Source organism: Crocuta crocuta, unplaced genomic scaffold (genome assembly GCF_008692635.1).
Source record: "Crocuta crocuta isolate KB4526 unplaced genomic scaffold, BGI_CrCroc_1.0 scaffold448, whole genome shotgun sequence".
Lineage (NCBI taxonomy): Eukaryota > Metazoa > Chordata > Mammalia > Carnivora > Hyaenidae > Crocuta > Crocuta crocuta.
Window position 1 is genome coordinate 3,764,931 of NW_027532411.1, and position 17,934 is coordinate 3,782,864.

Genomic DNA, 17,934 nt, shown 5'->3' on the forward strand with positions numbered 1-17,934 from the left:
CATAAAGGCTGGTACCAACAGACAAGATGAGTATTCAATTTGGAGAATGCCTGATGATGTTAGCTAATGTTTCTTCCAACTTGGTCCATCTGCGTATGCTGGTGTGTGTACTTTTGTTTATCTTCGGCTGATCATATCCTTTATTTCACTTAACAAAATGTTGACATTAAAATCAAAGACAAAACGGGGATGAATTGGGGTAGGGAGTCTAAACTATACATAGCATCCTTTTAAAAAATCCATTTAAGGGTTTAAAAGGCAAGAGCACTTCATAAGTTTTGGGCAAGTAAAATCAATAATTAAAGCTTTATCTGGAAAATACCCAGCCTACGCAACATCATGTGTACACAAAAGCATGACATGAGTATATATCAAAATTCAAAAATACAGCAGTCGTCATTATTAGCTACCATTAAAAGAGCACTTACCATGGTCTCAGCTCTTTCCATGTTAATGTTATTTGGAAGGAGGACTGTAATCACAGGAGGTTGATATCCTTACCCCCATTTCACAGATGAGCACACCCCAGGCTCACAAAGAAGCCAGTTACCTTTCCAGCATCCACCACCCACAGGTGTTGGAGCTGAGCCGTCTGACTGTCCTAGCGGTGTTTTTAAAACCCCACTAGAGTCCCATTTAAGGCAGATCCACCCCACTTTTTAGGTGTGCCTAGTGACCCTGATTTTACTTTCTGAGTCACAATTTCAAGACCTGTCTTACAGCTACATTGAGGAAAGTAGGGAAGTTGTGAGCGTAGGAGGAGGGGTAGGGCAGGTGGAAGGGAACAGGTGGAAACCAAGCGGGCTACGGGAAACGAATCGAGAGCAGGGCGCTGGCCCGCGGAGGGGCGAGGAAGGCGCAGGAAGGACAGCGCCNCCGGATCACCCTGCCCGCCGGCCCGGACATCCTGCGGACCTACTCGGGTGCCTTCGTCTGCCTGGAGATTGTAAGTGGGGCAGGCGCGGCGCGGCGCGCGGGGAGCCAGGACCCGCAGCGGCATCCTTGCGTCCCCTGACCGGCTCCCTCTGCGCGGGTCCCAGCTCCCTGACATTGGACGTGGCCTTTCCCTGCGCCCCTCCCGGGGTCCTGCCCTCCGCATGCCCAGCGCAGCCTGAACCTGGGCCCTCTCGCCTGGCACCTGTTACGCTGGCACCTGTTTCCCCGCTGGCGACAGAAATGGCCCCGGGAGAGCGAGCAGCCGGCCCGGCGGGGCCCAGGATTGGGGACTTTGAGAGCGGAAGCGTGTTTGGACTTGGGGCGCCGCGGAAGACCCCCGGCGGCTTGGCCAGGGGCCGCGCTTGGCCAGAGCCAGGGCAGGCACTCTGGGCCTCGCCGGTTGCTAACCTGCCATTTTGTTGGGTGGTGCAAAGGTGTAGCCCATGACTGAGTGACCTGAAAGCTGCCACGACGTGAAAAGCTGGAGGCCTGGAGGCGGGAGGTGCCAGGAGGAGAAGGCGGGCTTAAGACCCGGGCCTGCCCACCCCCTTCCCTTTCCATTAGTCGTGCCCTTTGGATTGAGGAGAGGAGCAGGGCTCAGGAGGCAAGGAAGGGGGGAAAGGTCAAGTGTGAACCGCGCTCTTGGCAGTTTCTAATAAATTGGGCGTGAGCGTGGCCGGGCGTTGGTGGGGGAGGTACAGAAGTGGCTGTCAGGTTGCTCGCTGCCTGCCTGCCTTTGCGCCTTCTGGCTTCCTAGCTGACCCGTGCAAGTCGACGCTTCTCAGCACACTTCCCTGGGCCTGGTGAAGGCGAGGTCACCTGGCCTGCCGTGCAACCTTATTGGGCTAGAGACTTTAACTTTCTTAAAGCAATTTTATGGAGTTGGAAGCTTTTGGAGCTCGTTGTGGAGCAGGGGAGATGTGCAAACAAAAATTGGGCAACCCGAGGTTGCATCACGCCCTGAGAATGGCAGATCCAGAGGGCAGGGGTGGCCAGCCTCTGGCCTTCCTGATGTTGTTTGCTCGGTGTGGAGGGTTCATCCCTCTTCCCTCACCTCCTCTGAGTTTGCATAACCTGGATTTGGTCGCTTTGGTTTCGCTTTTGTGCGTGTGGGGCCGGAACGCCTTCTGAGCGTTGGTTTTCTGCCCTATTGTGTGAAGGTGGCTAAGGCGTGCTAAGTTAAGTTTAGCTCAGATTTGAATCTGCAAAAGGAGACAAGTGAGTTACAGGCGACGACATCAGTAATCGGATCGTGACTGCGAGGCTGGAAGAGGCTGGTTTTGAGTCTGAGCCCAGTTCGGAAGCATCTGAACGCTTGGGATGAGGCGCGGGCATCCATGTGAGGAGAGTAGTGAGGGGATGGCACTGGGCCCGGGCACCGGTATGTGTGTGTGTGTGTATGTGTGTGTGTGTGTAGGAGGTGGGGGGGGGGGGGACGAGCTTAGAGCAGTAAGATCTGGGGAGAAAGCTTGTATACGTCCTGGGCTGCTTTAGTCCCACGTTCCTCAAACTCTGCTTATTTGCATACTACTTTTAGGCATTTTTGCTATATCCGCATTCCACCTGTACTAGGATTTATAGAATGTTCACTTGGATTCACTTTCTAAACCTCAGTACCTACTTTAACCTCATCCTAAGCAATAGTATACATGAATTCTCAAATTTGATACATTGGGTATATTTTTTTTACTATGTACTTTTGTATTTACATATATGTGTGTATGCATGCATATATGTAACGGTATGTAAGGATACATGTATGTATATAGGGACCTGTATACGTGTGTATATATATAGCAAAGAAGGCTCATCCATGTGCCATCAGATCGAATACTGTGTCTAGGGCCATCTGTGGTCTTGTCACACTTTTGGAAACACTGCCTAATTCTGAGGGAAAAAAATGTGGAAGGGATTTATTTCCTCTCCTCTGCCCCCGTATCTAGCCCAGTAGTTAGTTCTCAACTCTACTGTACTTAATTACTTGGGCAGCTTTTAAAAATACGGTGGCTGACCCAGACTAATTAAATCAGCATCTCTGGGGGGAGCGACCAGACTCGGCTAGGTTCTTCTAAAAGCTCCCCCGAGGGTCTAGTGAACACATGGCTGGGAACCACCAAGGGCGGCCCTTACCAGGCCCCTGTGGGCGAGACAGCCCTCATGCAAAGCAAGAGCTTCCACCCCTCCCCATTCTAGTAGGGACCCAGGCCCATAGAAGTATCCAGACTGTTCCCCTTACCTCTTAAAGTTTTCTTGTTGCTGTAAAGTATTCAGTCTCCCTCAGCTCCTCCTCAGAAATTCCTCAGCCTGTGAATTAAACGTGGCAGTTTACTAGAAGCAGTTCTCATCTCTAGGTGATCTCCTTTCTGGGGGACCAATTATTTTAGCCTCTTCCAGTGTTTCTGGATATCCCTAAACTCCTTCTCAGTTTTGGCCATTTGTCTGTTCCAATCTGTTTGTCTGTTGTCTGTCTTCTCTGTTCAAATCCATTTGTCTTGGTGAGTTCTCTTTTTATGTCTTGTGTCATGTAAAGCTTGATGTGGGAAAACAGCATTTGACAAGTGGGCTGGGCTAATTGGTAGCCGATTAAGCTAACGAAACTGTGATCTTGGAGTTTACCTCTCACACTAACTGGAAACTTTGCTCAGAAAACTCAGTCTCACAAATGGTGGCCTTACTTACCATGGTGAGCACTCAGGAATGCATAGAATTGTCAAGTCACTGTGTTACACACCTCAAACTAATAGAACATTGTATGTCAACTGCACTTCAAGAATACATTTTCTCGGATTTTACATTTAGAATTCCATCTCAGTCCCTCTTATTATACCCATGCATAATCCCTCAGGTATAAGCCACTTATTCAGAGATCATTCAAAGATGCACACAGTGCCTGCCTAATGGCACCAGCTAAGGCAATTTATAGCACTGGCTTCATAGGTGGAGAGTATTGCAACCACGTAGGCCTGGTATGGTTGGTTTGTTGGTTTGTTGTTATGAGGTAAGCGTGGTCGGCCCCCAGATATTTAGGTTGTCAGCCCCCAGTTTTTGCACTGAGCTATACTTCCCAAGGCATGCTTGCCACGAAGGGTTTAATACGGAGTTATTTGTGCAATGCAAAGCCTTTTAGTTTAGGATGGAAAACATCACCTTCAAAGTTACATTTTCAAATTCTCTCAGTGTTTCCTGGATTAGGGTTCTAAGTTTTTTGTCACGTATTGATCGAATACCTACTGTGTGCAAGGCACTCTTCTGGGGGGAGGAAAAAAAGATGGCAGACCCTCACCGGAAAGAACATCTAACCTAGTTGAGATGATCTGCATAAGAATGACTGCCATTCAGGCACAAGGCAAGTATGGAGAGTGAGCTGCAGCTAAAGTGTTTTCCAGGCAATTCCGTTTATAGGAAAATGACATCAGAGCATCTGTCCTATGGGGCTGAACAAACTACTTCCGGTCCCTGTCCGCAGTGAGCTTACCTTGTATAATGCGCAAGAAAGATCAGACGTAACAGTGTTAAATATGAAAAAGAAGATGAGTCAATGTATTGAATTCAGTGGGTTTCTTGTTTTTGGTTTTGGGAAACTGTCCACATTCCACAAGATATTCATTAGCGTTTTTCCTTATGGGAGATCTTCTAGGACTCGTATTCACATGCTCCGACCTGCAGTGTTGTGGATGTCCCAATAGTTTTCACTCATTCAGCAAATAATTGAATCTGCTATGCGTCAGGCCTTATTTTATGCCCTGGGAATAGGATAATTAACATAGCTCCTAGCCTTAAAAGAAATTCCTATATAGTGAAGTATAAAGTCAAGAAAGAATTCCAGTGCTGTGTTTGAAGTGATAAAATTGGTTCATGAAAAGTTCTACTGAAAAACAGGATAGGGCACATCTGGCTCTGGGCCAGGCAGCTGGAATGGGATGGTGAACCAGGAGTTTAGTCTTAAGTGATGAGTAGACATTCAATACACAAGAAAAGCAGGAAAGAAAATTCCAAGTAGAAACAAGGGCATGTATAAACCCTAGAGACAAGACGGACCATGACATGAAGGTTCTAGTAATTGTTAGTTTGTTTTTGTTATTTATTTATTTTAAAAAATGTTTAATGTTTATTTATTTTCAAGAGAGAGACAGGGAGTAGCAGAGAGAGAGGGAGGGAGACACAGAATCTGAGGCAGGCTCCAGGCTCTGAGCTAGCTGTCAGCACAGAGCCCGACACGGGGCTCAAACCCATGAACTGCGAGATCATGACCTGAGACACTCAACTGACTGAGCCACCCAGGCACCCCTAGTTTTTATTTTTTTACATGACTCATGGGAAGGTGGCAGAAGAAGGAGAGAGAGCAGAGAGGGCCCGAGTTGTGATTTGCTGAGAACTGACTGGACCAGGTGTTGGATGGGGAGCTGTCGAAGGGCAGGGCCAAATGTGATTGCACTGATGTTTTAGAAATCTTTGAGTATGGGCACCTGGGTGGCTTGGTCCAGTCCAACGTTTGACTTCGGCTCAGGTTATGATCTCGTAGTCTGTGAGTTTGAGCCCCACATGGGACTTTGTGTCATCTGCACAGAGCCCGCTTCAGATCCTCTGTTCCCCTTTCTCTCTGCCCCTCCCCTGCTCGTTCCCCACCCCCTCTCAAAAATAAGTAAATATTAAAAAAAATCTTTAAGTTGTGAAGTTTGCTTATAAAACAGATCAAAGGCAGAGATCAGTTAAGGGACTTATCTCAGTGGTTTGAATGAGGGATCATGACAATGACAAATGAAGTAAAGAAGTAAAGAAGAGAGATCTGACCTTTAGAAGGTCAACCAAGTGTGTGAACTTTGGCATGTTCTGAAATGATACTGGAGCAAACTTAAATATAAGCTGTAACTCAGAGGAATGACAGCAGGAACACACAAGTTAGTGACAGGATGATGGGGAGGGCGGGGCTCTGGAGCGGGCATGCACAGTCCTGCAGAGAAATCTGGGGAAGGGATTTCAGGTTATTTGCAACCCGAAGTTTTGACATTAGACTAACATATAAATGGTCAGATGTATGGAGTTTTCTTGTCCAGAAAATAGCTTTGAGGTGCACAGAGACGCTGTGTGTTTGCAGCGGCGAAAAGGGGCTATCTGTGGGTATGTTTCCTTCTCTGCAGGGGTTTCAATTCTCTAAGCAGGATTTTCCTTTTTCCTCTGGGTTAGAAATCTCCAGCCATGTGAAAAGAATCCTTAAAACTGCATAAGAGAAAAGAAACTGATGCCCCTGCCAATGATTATTTTTGGCAACTGTTCACCCTGACTGGCAGCCCTGTACAAAATATGAAAACCTACAATGCAGAAAAAATTTAAATCAGGTTCCTAAAAATCTTGACCTGGAGCTCCAAAGGAAAAGGTCAAGGAGATGCGATTTGTTTTGCAGAGCCCTACAGAAATGTTGTATCTGGTAGTAGGAGCCGTGGCCATGGCATATCTGCGTTGATGTGTCTGCATAGAAAAGACTACTTAATGACAAAGGACAGGGACCGGGCTGGCATACACAGTATCGTGCACGTGCTGCACCTCGCAAATGCCATCTGATCTGCAGGACAGACTGGACGGTGTATGAAGATATTCTAGAGAAACTGGCTGGAGAGAAGGGCAGCTTTGAGGTAGATGTCCTGAGCAACTCTTAAAATGTCATGGTTCTTCTCCAGGAATCTGCAGTCTAACCTGAATTTCCTGTGTCCTCTGTTACAGGATAGAGGCCGTGTCCTTTCATATGTGACGTTCTTAACTTTTGCATAATAGCTTTCAGAAGGAGGGAGGTAAAAAGGAAGAAAAGAGGCAAAGAACGATCCATGTGGCTCTTGCTGACATCAGGGCATTGGCCTGCATGAACATTTTTAACCTAGATGATAAGTATTTACCTGCAAACAGGAAAAGAAGATTAAAAAAAAAAAAGAAATCAAGGGCAGTTATAATTAAGAATAAAAAGGAGCCAGAACGTATTTCTCCCCTATAAGGATGTGCTTTCCATTTTAGGGTTAGCCTCAGCTACTTAAGAAACTGAAATGGAAATTTGGGTCAGATGGGGAGGGAGGCCTGTAGTAACAAATTCTTCCCGGCATCCTCAAACATATTTTTGAAATTTTCAAGTGTGACTCTAAAAAGCAAAACTTCCTTTGCATGAGTATATTTTGTACCTAGGCCTCTTCGTATATGTTATTTCCCATTGCTTCCCAGAACTTGTCTTGTTCTCCTTTCTCTGATTTAAAACAAACGAAACACCACGCCAGCTTGTAGCTCTAAGTCAGAACTGTACCAGGGCTAGGGCAGGGCCAGGGCGCGTTTGGATGGACGTCCGCATGGTGAGAGAACAGATGGGGACTGATGGAGGGCTCGGGAGGGGGTGGGGGAGGGCACAAGATAAACACCACCCTGATCAAGAATTCCAGTCACTATTGCAGGAGAATAAGTGAATTGAACACATTTGGGGCTCGAAGAAGAGTAAAAATGGGGCGTCACGAGCTAGACTGGCAAAAGCTGCCACCTTCCCCATAACTTCCCATCCCCGCCTCCTGAGCTCTTGCTAGTACAAGATCTGGGTGGGAGTTGCCAATAATAACTTCAGAATGAGAAGTACATGTTCCTGCTTCACTAGTCTTCATGCTGACTTTCAGACACCCACCATGTACCAGCGAATGAGCCGGGCTCCAGACAGCAGCGTGTTCTTAGCATCTCAAGCTGCACTGCTGGAGCATTTTCTTCTAGAACCATTCATCACCCACACCCGTTGGTTTCCTTTTCTTTCAGGGAGAATGCAGTTGAACATCTTCTGTAGAAGGCACTGTCCTGGGTTCTGAGCATAGAGACGTTTAAGTCAGTGCTGCCGACTCCAACCTCACAATCCAGTGGGCAAAACAGCCATATGAACCGATTATTTTTCAAACCAGTAGTTTTCAGTGCTACAGAGGATACACATATCAGTAACCATGGAAGGACCAGGCAATGGCATCCAGCTACGGAAATCTATCTGGAAGACCTGCTACCAGAGTTTAGTTATGCAGAGAAAATGTTGACGGCAGCATGCTAGGCAGAAGCATGGACCAGTGAGATGGACTCAGGTGCAGGGGGTGAGAGATAAGAGCTTAGAGTGCCGGGTGAGGGTGGCGGGGAAGTAGCAGTGCCGGCAAGAAGGTGAGCTTGGAGAGACTTGAATGCGTCCCATGGTGAATGAATTTACACGTTTGTGGGCTGCCTTGCAAGCACATCTATCTGTTGACCAGAGTATGTTCCCAGCTAAAAAAAGAATCTTGGAATACAGGGATGTATATAAAGAGCTAACTGTAGGTCATCTATTCATTAGGTGACAAATGGTCCCAACACATTAACATTAAACGTTCTTTAACCATGTTGCTTCATTTGCAGGTACTCAGCAAACCAGTATTTATTAAAATAGGAGAGATTACCAAGAGGATAAGATATTCTGAACTTCTTTTTTTTTTTTTACTTATTTATTTTGAGAGAGAGTGAGAGAGCATGAGTAGGGGACAGGCAGAGAGAGGGGGGAGAGAGAGAAATTCAAGCTCACAGCACAGAGCCTGATGCGGGGCTTGAACTCACGAAACTCTGAGATCATGACCTGAGCTGACATCAAGAGTCAGACCCTTAACTGACTGAGCCACCCACGTGCCCCGATATTCCGAACTTTGGGAGGAGCACAGACTCCTTTGTGATCCTGATGAAAGTTGTGTCCTCAGAAAAGTGCACGTGCATTTTACCCAATTTGATATGATTTCAGGGAGTCAGCCCCCCACATCCACCAGGCTATTCCACAGCAAAAGGATAGGAACCCTTTGAGGGAGGCACAATAGCGTAATATCGAGAGCATAGACTCTGGAAGCCAGCTGCCAGTTCAAGTCCCAGTTCTAACATTTATTAACTGTGGAACCTAGGGCAAGTTATTACTGGCCACCTACTTCAACTTACCTGTAAAATGGGAATAATAATAGTAATTATCTCTCTGTGTTTGTGAGGATTAAATTGGTACAAATAAAACCCTTAGAGCGGTTCTTGGAACATGCACATTCAATAAATGCTAGCTAATATTTCTGTTATCCTCATTAGCTTCAACCTCTTAGTCAAACTAACTCTAAACCAGACTAAGAGACCATTTTTTTCCCCTCTAGGCATGCTGATGGGTTCATTCTCACTGCTACAGCGATGAAATGCTCAATATGTAAATCGCAGGAAAATTGGAAAGAGAGGGTTCTGTGTTATATACAGAAAGTTCTAAATAATGAAATTTCTCCATAGGGGTAATCTAATCAGTCCTTCCTACCTTCAGATTCACTCACTTACCTTTCCCTGTTCTCATTCCAGTCATTAACTAAAAATAGGTCAGCATAGGGACTGGCGTGTTTACTTAGTGCACTAATAGGAGTGCACTAAGGTGAAGGTGTCAGATTGGTTTGAAAATTGTTAGCTAAGATGTTGGAGGGCATGTCTAAAAGCATGCTGTTAGGAAATACATGACATTTGAAAAGACAAAAGGGCATTTGCAAAATGAACCCTTTTGAGACAGGAGACCACGCAAACAGGAGCCAAGGTGAGAAGCCTGTCGGCCACGCGGCCAGGATCGCCACAGGCGCTGCCGAAACAGCACCGTGCCTTCCCGCGGGGCTACGGGCTGTCAGCAGTCCGTGGTTTCTAGTGAAAGCATGTTTGAGTCCACTTCAGAGGGCTCAGGTCAGTGTGATGGGTGGATGAGAACTTCCACGGCTTTCTTGCAGGACGGCTTCAGCGGAGTCACACCCTTGCTGGAGCGAAGCTGAAGTGACCGACAGATGGGAAGCCACGAAGGAGTCTGTGGTTGTAGGGATGTGTAGCAGCTTAACAATTGCAATTCAACACAGACTTGAACGCTCCAGGTGTCTGCCAGGAACCCCTGAATTTGAGTGCAGAGGGGAAGGGGAAACTGAGTCATGGGGGAAGGCTGATGCCTACGTCTAAGGAATGTTGGCCTTTGCAACATACCTGGAAGTCTGGTTGCCTTTTTGTTAGAGCTTGAGGTTCAGAGTCATGAGCCTCAGCTTAGTTCCTGAAAGAAATGTCAAAATGTGGTGCACTGGGGAGTTTTATATGTAATTATCAGACTTTTCAGGACACTGGAGAGTGATGGAAGGCAGTGATAGACAAGAGGTCAGAATGTGGATTCAGATACAAGAGGAAAAAACGTGGGCGGACATGGCATTCCACCCTCCTTCACAGTGTGTGTACTGTGCAGTTGCTACGATACTTTATCAGCTGTTCTCCCTCAGATTTTAACCATTTTTGTGCTCTGCTTTTCACCTCTACAATCAAGGCTCCCTCCAGAGTCACCTCTACTAACCAGGGATGCTAATATTTACAGTATGGCTGGTAAATGCTCTCAGCTTAGTAACACCCAGGATTAGAGGACGTGAACGTAGTGAGCTTTGGTAATGTTATTAAAAGATCAGTGATTAGAGTTGGAGCCAGGTTGGGAAGCTAAGAAGAAAGGGAAGCTTTTGGCAAAAGGAAGTCATGAAGTGAGGAAGAAAAAGCTGTGTCAGAGCCATAGTGACCCATATACCAACGTGACAGTCTTTGCAGTGAGGAAGGTGGAACTCCGTAGTGAGCTTACTTATGTTCTCTGAGACCCATCCCTCCAGTATCTCCCAAAGCTACCATGGTGAGCAGGACTTAAATCTGGATTTCACAGGCTGTTCGAGCCAGGGATGTGGGGTATGTTCATGTGAGGGAGAGGCACTCGCACACCTTCCTCCCTCGCCTGCCCCCTTCCCACGCAACACACACACACACACACACACACACACACACCCCAAATGAGGAGGTGAATCTGTTCTCTTTCCAGTAAGTGCTTGGTTTCCTTCCCAAGCCTTTGAGGTGTTGGAAGGGCTGTGATTTTGAGTAAGACAAGAATGGTTAATCTGTAATGTTTCACATCAGCATCTGCTGTCAAAGCCCTGGTCTGCCCTGGAAGCCTGCTTCGAAACCTGCCTTCCATGCCTCCCATTATGTTTCTCCCTCCTCTGCCCTCGCAGCCTCCTGCAGCACACTGAGTGGGGCTTTTTTTATAGCACTCCCTGCAATCTGCTCCTGAATCAGATTTGATGGTGTCTATTTCTCCCTGATCTAGAGCTCCAGGACACAGAACCTTGCCTTTTTTTTTTCCTCCCAAGTATTCTTCCACAGTGCCTGGCAGTAGATTTCAGGCCAACTAGTTTGAGGTCCAGTCTGGGTTTATTAAATGTTATGTTTAGTTCTAGGGGATCTTATAGCCCTTCTTTGGATTGTCAAGTTTATCATAATCCCTACATCATATATTTATGCTTTCATATCTGAGTCTGCCTGCCCCTAATAAACCTTGTCAATTGATCTTTATTACCCTGGTTGAATGAATAGATATTTTATAGTGATGTATATTTCTTAAACAGTATTTAAAGAAACATAAGTTTTGAGGTGCCTGCCTGGGTGGCTCTGTCGGTTAAGCGTGCGACTTCAGCTCAGGTCATGATCTCATGGTTTGTGGGTTCAAGCTCCGCATTGGGCTCTGTGCTCACAGCTCAGAGCCTGGAGCCTGTCTTCAGATTCTGTGTCTCCCTCTCTCTCTGACCCTCCCCTGCTCTCTCTCTCTCTCTCAAAAATAAATAAAAACATTAAAAAATTTTAAAGAAATGTAAGTTATTTGTGGTGAGAGACTAAGAAAAGGTTACCAGAAAGAGGATGCTGAGAAAAAAAAGGAATGATTTGAAGATCTTATCACCTTCAGATATTTAGTAGACAGTATGGAAGAATAGAGAATCTTTTTACCAGAAACATAATTTCTTTCATAGCAACTAAGAAGGGTGTGGTTAAATTTTTTAATATGCATTAATATTTATGACTTAGATTTATTTCAAAAAACTTTCTGGGCTGATAATTTTTTTGTTATTTTTTAAAATTTGAAGTCAGGACTTCAGATATACCAGCAGCCACAACTATAAATTTATTAGATTGATGCTTTAGTTATCATACTCAAGTGATAATTCATTATGCTTTCAATAATATTTTTCAAAGTGGTAATGAATCGAATGACTTGGCCTGTATGTAGAAACTGAATTAAACTTGTGGTTTTGACTTTTAGTAACTTGTGTAATTTGGATATTAGCTAGACACTTAAGCAAGATACGCGGGATTACTGTTTGTTAATATGTGGAGCTCCAGCTATTCTTGGAAACTTGGAGTTTTTTTTTTACTACACAAATATGGGAGAGCCTTCTTCCTGCCAGACAGACATGTTTCTTTGATACCACCTCTGTGTGTATGAGGGTAGGGGAGATACTGATTCCTGCTTGCCTGTAGGTTTCTTCAGAACAGGTGTATGGCCTCGGCTTTTGGATTGCCAAATCTAGCACAGTGCCTGACTGAGAGTTAGGAAGGTATCATTATGTTGATGGATAAATGGCTTAGGACGCAGAGACCTATAGGGTGGCTGGCTGACAAGAAGGTCTCCTGATGCAGTTGGCCTGGAAGCCAGGACAGTCAATTACAATGCTTCTCATCAGTGTAACATATCCATATAAGGAGCTTGCCCAGGGGACGGGGCACCTGACCATGGGGTGGGACTCAGGAAAGACTTCTGGGGTGATGTACTATTCAAGATGAGCTATGAATGGAAGTTTCTCAAATACACATAGGGAGGGAATGACATTCTGGGCCAGCATATGTCAGGCCACATAGATGTGAAAGTGCTTCGTCTTTGGACTATGGATTTTTTTCTTTACTGTAAGATGTGAGGTGCTTGGTGGCAGGAGACAAGGATGAGAACAACAGGTTAGAGCCTAAAGGGCCTGGAATGCCATGTAAAGGATGGATAGCCTCTCTTACTTTAGCGGTAGCATAGGGGAGACTTGCCATGGTTGGGTTCATGAAACTAACCGTCTTCACCCCAATGCCATTTCCCCTCCTGTGATTTCTCACTCACCTCTAGTTGCCCAAGCCAGAAAGCTGGGTTTCTTTCTAATCTGTCTTTTTGCTGGCATGTCCCCCCACCTGCCACCATGCTTACTTCTCAGTTTCTGTCTAATCCACTCACTCTCTTCTGTCCTCCATGCCCAAGTCTGGGCTGTGTGCTCTGTGGCTCTAACAGTCTCGTCTGTGGTCCCTCAGCCCTGTCACTCTCTGGCCAGAGAGAAGCTTCTAAATACAAGTTAGATGGTGCTCCCTCCTGCTCAGGCGTTCTGTGGCCTCCTGTTGCCCTTGGGAGAATGCAGGACCCTTCAGCTCAGCGTCCAGCTCTTGCCCGTGGCCATCCACCATATGGTCCCTGCTGCGCCCCAGTGCTGGGCTCCACCCCTCAGCTCCACCAGACCAACTCCGGGCTCCTCTCCAGCCCCGAAACCACCCTCTCCTCCCGCCTGCCGCTATGCACCCTAACTTGGCCTTTTGGGTTGTTGCTACCGGGGTGTATTCCCTGAGTTTTCAGCTCTGGATTTTTAGAGCCCTCACTCTGTGAACCTGCAGTGCCCAGTATTTGCCCAATTGTGACACGTGTGAAGCAGCATTTTACACACTTATCTCTTTCCTATAAGAGACCGTGATTTCTGTGATGGCAGAGACCAAGTGTAGCTTGTTTACCATCTTATTCCCAGCACCTGAAACGGTCTCTGACAGCCAGCAGCTATTTACTGAATATTAGATCTGTGCCCAGCACATAGAAGAGTATCAACAAATCAGGTAGACGTTGTTTACTACCACGTACGGCAGCTGAGCTTTTATTCTACAGATAGGCAATAATCTCACATGTGCAAATAGGCCGTGATAAGGACGGACACATGGCTGTTAGAAGTGACAAGTTAGAAAGTTATGGCTGATCTGTGCTAATAAACTCTCAGAAGTGGTGAGAGTGAAAGCCAGAGGTGTGAAGAGTCACAGCAAGGATAGGAGGTGAGGACCAAGCACAGATGAATTTGTAAAAATGGTTGACTGAAAAGGAAATCGTTAGAAAGGCCACGGGGTCAAAGGAAAATATTTGTAGGTGATGGAAGAGTTCTGTGTCTGTTCGTGGGCTGAGGATGCATGTCCAGCACAAAGGCAGGTGCAGAAAGAGGTGTGGAAGCTCTGTGTGCGGAAGCACTGGCCTTGCCCCTGCAGGAAGCAGGCATCCGTGTAGAGAGAGAGGAAAGGTAAAGGGAGGGCTTGCAGGAATGTGTGCAGGGGTCTGCGGAGAAACAGAGGGGGAGGTAGGGGTATAAGCATGGACGTTCGGTGTTGTGTTGCCCATTCCTGTGACCTCTTTCTTTCTCCCTTCAGCTGTTCGGGGGCCTCGTCTGGATTCTGGTCGCCTCCTCCAACGTTCCTCTACCTCTGCTACAAGGATGGGTCATGTTCGTGTCCGTGACGGCTTTTATCTTTTCTCTCCTCTTCCTGGGCGTGTTCCTCTCTGGCATGGTGACTCAGATTGATGCCAACTGGAACTTCCTGGTAAGGGATTTTTAAGTCTATTTTAGGAAAATGTGAGAAATGTATAAATATCTTATTCTGTCCTGAAATGCCTGATCCCTTGCTCTGTTTCCAGTGAGAGAGAAAAGATCTGACCACTGGGTCTGCTGGGCTAGTGCCTTGATGGACAACAGGGTCCCAGTTTGTGAAATTTCTGTTAACGGAGCTGAGCAATCTGATGCTCCTTTATGAGTTAGGTGACCTTTACTCAAAGACTCTTTTATTTCATTCAGTAAATGAATTGCATTACAGTTATTGAACTATCAAAGAGATGCCATTGGGGGGTGGATGCTGAGACATACATCTTGAAATTTTCCATTGATTTCTGCTTCGGATATTAAACATATATATTCTTTTCAGAAAACAAGGAGCGATATATTCTATTCTTTAAACACTTACAAAAGGGGATAGTTTATTTTTATTCCTGTCCTAAATTAATAAGAATTGGCAAATCTGAAGAGTTGAGTTTACAGTCAATACAATTTAAAAAATTATGACACCATTAAATTAGATCGGCTTACCTTCCCTTTTCCCATATAACATAGGGGCTCTTTTTCATGCTTATGCTTATTCATTCTCTGGGACAATTTCAAAATGACCAGTGGAGCTTGAATTCCAATCAGTTGGTGGTTAGAAACTTAAATCAAGCCTTTAGTCAGGCTTATATTGTTCCTTTCAGGTATGGTAACATTGTATTCACCAGCTTTAGGACAGAGGCTAGGCATATTGAAAACATGTTCTTAGTTACAGAGTGTTAGAAGAACCATCATCCCAAATGTCACTAGCAGTGAAGTGTAGTGAATGTGGCTGCCCATGAAACCACCCCAGGGGCAAATGGATAGTGTAAAAAGTTAAGGAGGAAGTGTGGTACGTAAAGTGGTTATAATCTTGCACAGGCTTTGAAGTTAGGTCTGGTTTGCTTAATAACTGTATATATAGCCGTGGGCAAAATATTGAGCTTCTTTGGCTTTCGATTTCTTCTTCTGTAAAATGATAACAAAAATACCTCCTCCCTTAGATGCTGTTAAGGAATAATGGAATGAATGTATTCTAAAGCGCTCATCAGCTTTGTGTGTGATTTATAGTAACTGATCAGTAATTGTCATAATTCCTTAAACACACAAGGCTTGCAGTTTGAAACTTTTAAAAGCCCTTCTGTTGAGGGGCACCTGGGTGGCTCAGTCTGTTAAGTGTCCAACTTCAGCTCAGGTCATGACCTCATGGTTTGTGAGTCGGAGCCCCACATCAGGCTCTGTGCTGACACCTCAGAGCCAGAGCCTGCTTCAAATTCTGTGTCTCCCTCTATCTCTGCCTCTCCTGCTCATGCTCTGTCTCTCCAGAATAAATAAATGGTAAAAGATTAAAATAAGTAAAAATAAATAATAGCCCTTCTGTTGAATTACTATATTGTACACCTGAAACTAATGTTACACTGTATGTTAACTAACTGGAGAGTTAAGAAAAAAACATAGACACACACATACACATACACACACACACACACACACACACACTCAGGAAGTCCTGTTTCTGACATTGCTGATGCAGTGTGTTCCTACATTGTTGCCTTGATTTCTCATTAATGATGAGAAAATATTTCTTTTTTTTTTTAAATTTTTAATGTTTTATTTATTTCTAGGAGAGAGAGAGAGAGACAGCGTGAGCAGGGGAGGGTCAGAGAGAGAGGGAGTCACAGACTGAAACAGGCTCCTGGCTCTGAGCTGGCAGTCAGCACAGAGCCCGATGAGAAAATATTTCTAATAAATGGTCAAAATGATGAAGATCAGAAATCTCTGTTTAAGTTATAGCTAGATGCTTACTATCCTCTCCCTAATTGCCTGGCTTTCTCATAGTAATGTATGAATGAACCAGTCGATACCTGATGTTGGGAAGCACCACCAGGCTCTTTTAGTATTAGGTTCAAAGATGGTTTTTGACCACTATGTACCAGTATAGCCTTCAGGACTGGCTAATACATAGTCATTGCCCCTCCCTGCTACCTCTTCCCAGTGCTGTGCTCCCCGTCATCCTGGCCCTTCCTCTGGGACCTTCCTGGACCTCCTAATAACCCAGCAATGAAAGGGCTAATGCCTGGAAAAGTAGTGAGTCTCCAGGAGCCTGCACTGCCCAGCTCCTTCTAACTGGTCAAACCACATGCCGTACCAATGTTTAAATGTTTTGCCAACATCACCCATGGTTTTATTAGACATACCATCTTTTTTTCCATTTATTTATTTTATTTTCAAATTTTATTTAGATTCTAGTTAATTAACATACTCCTGGTTCCAGGAGTAGAAGTCAGTGATTCATCACTTACATACAACACCTGGTGCTCATCATAACTAGTGCCCTCTTAATACCCATCACCCATCTAGCCCAAAAAACAAATAATCCAGATATGAAAAGGGCAGAAGACATGAATAGAAAGTTTTCCAAAGAAGACCTCTAGATGGCTAATGGACGCATGAAAAGATGCTCAATGTCACTCATCGTCAGGGAAATACGAATCAAAACCACAATGAGATACCACCTCCCACCTGTCAGAGTGGCTAAAATTAACAGTGAAGAAAACAACAGGTGTTGACAAGGCTGTGGAGAAAGCGGAACTCTCTTGCACTGTTGCTGGGAATGCAAACTGGTGCTACCACTCTGCAGAACAGTGTGGAGGGTCCTCAGAAAGTTAAAGAGAACTACTCTGTGATCCAGAATTGCACTACTAGGTATTTACCTGAAGGATACAGCCTCCAAGGGCTACATGCACCCTGATGTTTATAGTAGCATTATCAACAATAGCCAAATTACATAAAAAGCCCAGATGTCCATCAGCTGATGAATGGGTATAGAAGATGTGATATATATACACAATGGAATATTACTCAGCCTTCAGAAAGAATAAAACCTTGCCATTTGCAACAGCGTGGATGGAGCTAGTAGTATATATTATGCCAAGTGAAATAAGTCAGAATAAGAAATACCATATGATTTCACTAATGTGGAATTTAAGAAACAAAATAGATGAACATGTGGGACTGGGCGCAGGGAAAGAGAGAGGGAACAAACCATGAAGAACTCTTAAACATGTGTTTCCTTATGTTTATATTGAGTCTAATTTTTGATATTGAGTATATCATTAATATTCTTATAAATGTATTAGGTTTCCTACATTTGTGTCCTTCCCCCAATCTGTAACGTTGTTGTTCAGCCAATAAAATGTAGCAGTGTTTTTTTGTTTTGTTTTTTTGTTTTGTTTCGTTTTTAATTAAACCGCTTTATGGAAGAGGCCATTGAAATGGGAAGACCTCCGAGTCTGTTGCATGGGCGCCCGCAGAGTTTATCCAGTGGTTTTCTTAGCGGCCGCACCCACTCGGAGAGAGAGGGAGAACGCGGTGCAGTAACAGGCCCCACACCCACCGTGTGTCATCGCGCAGCCCCGTCACCCGGCCGTACCTTACAAGAGCCAGCTCTCACCTTCAAGGAGTTGACAACGCTCACCATATTTACAGAGGGCTCCTT

General features: G+C 45.2%; 1 protein-coding gene across 1 annotated transcript in view; it reads left to right on the forward strand.

Moving 5' to 3' along the window:
* MAL2 (mal, T cell differentiation protein 2) overlaps positions 1 to 17,934 on the forward strand; it is a 43,165-nt gene that overhangs the window by 13,443 nt on the left and 11,788 nt on the right. The window contains exons 4-5 of the mRNA XM_077778921.1: positions 829 to 946; positions 14,233 to 14,403. Coding sequence (XP_077635047.1) covers positions 829 to 946; positions 14,233 to 14,403 — 289 coding nt within the window. The remainder of the gene's footprint in view (positions 1 to 828; positions 947 to 14,232; positions 14,404 to 17,934) is intronic.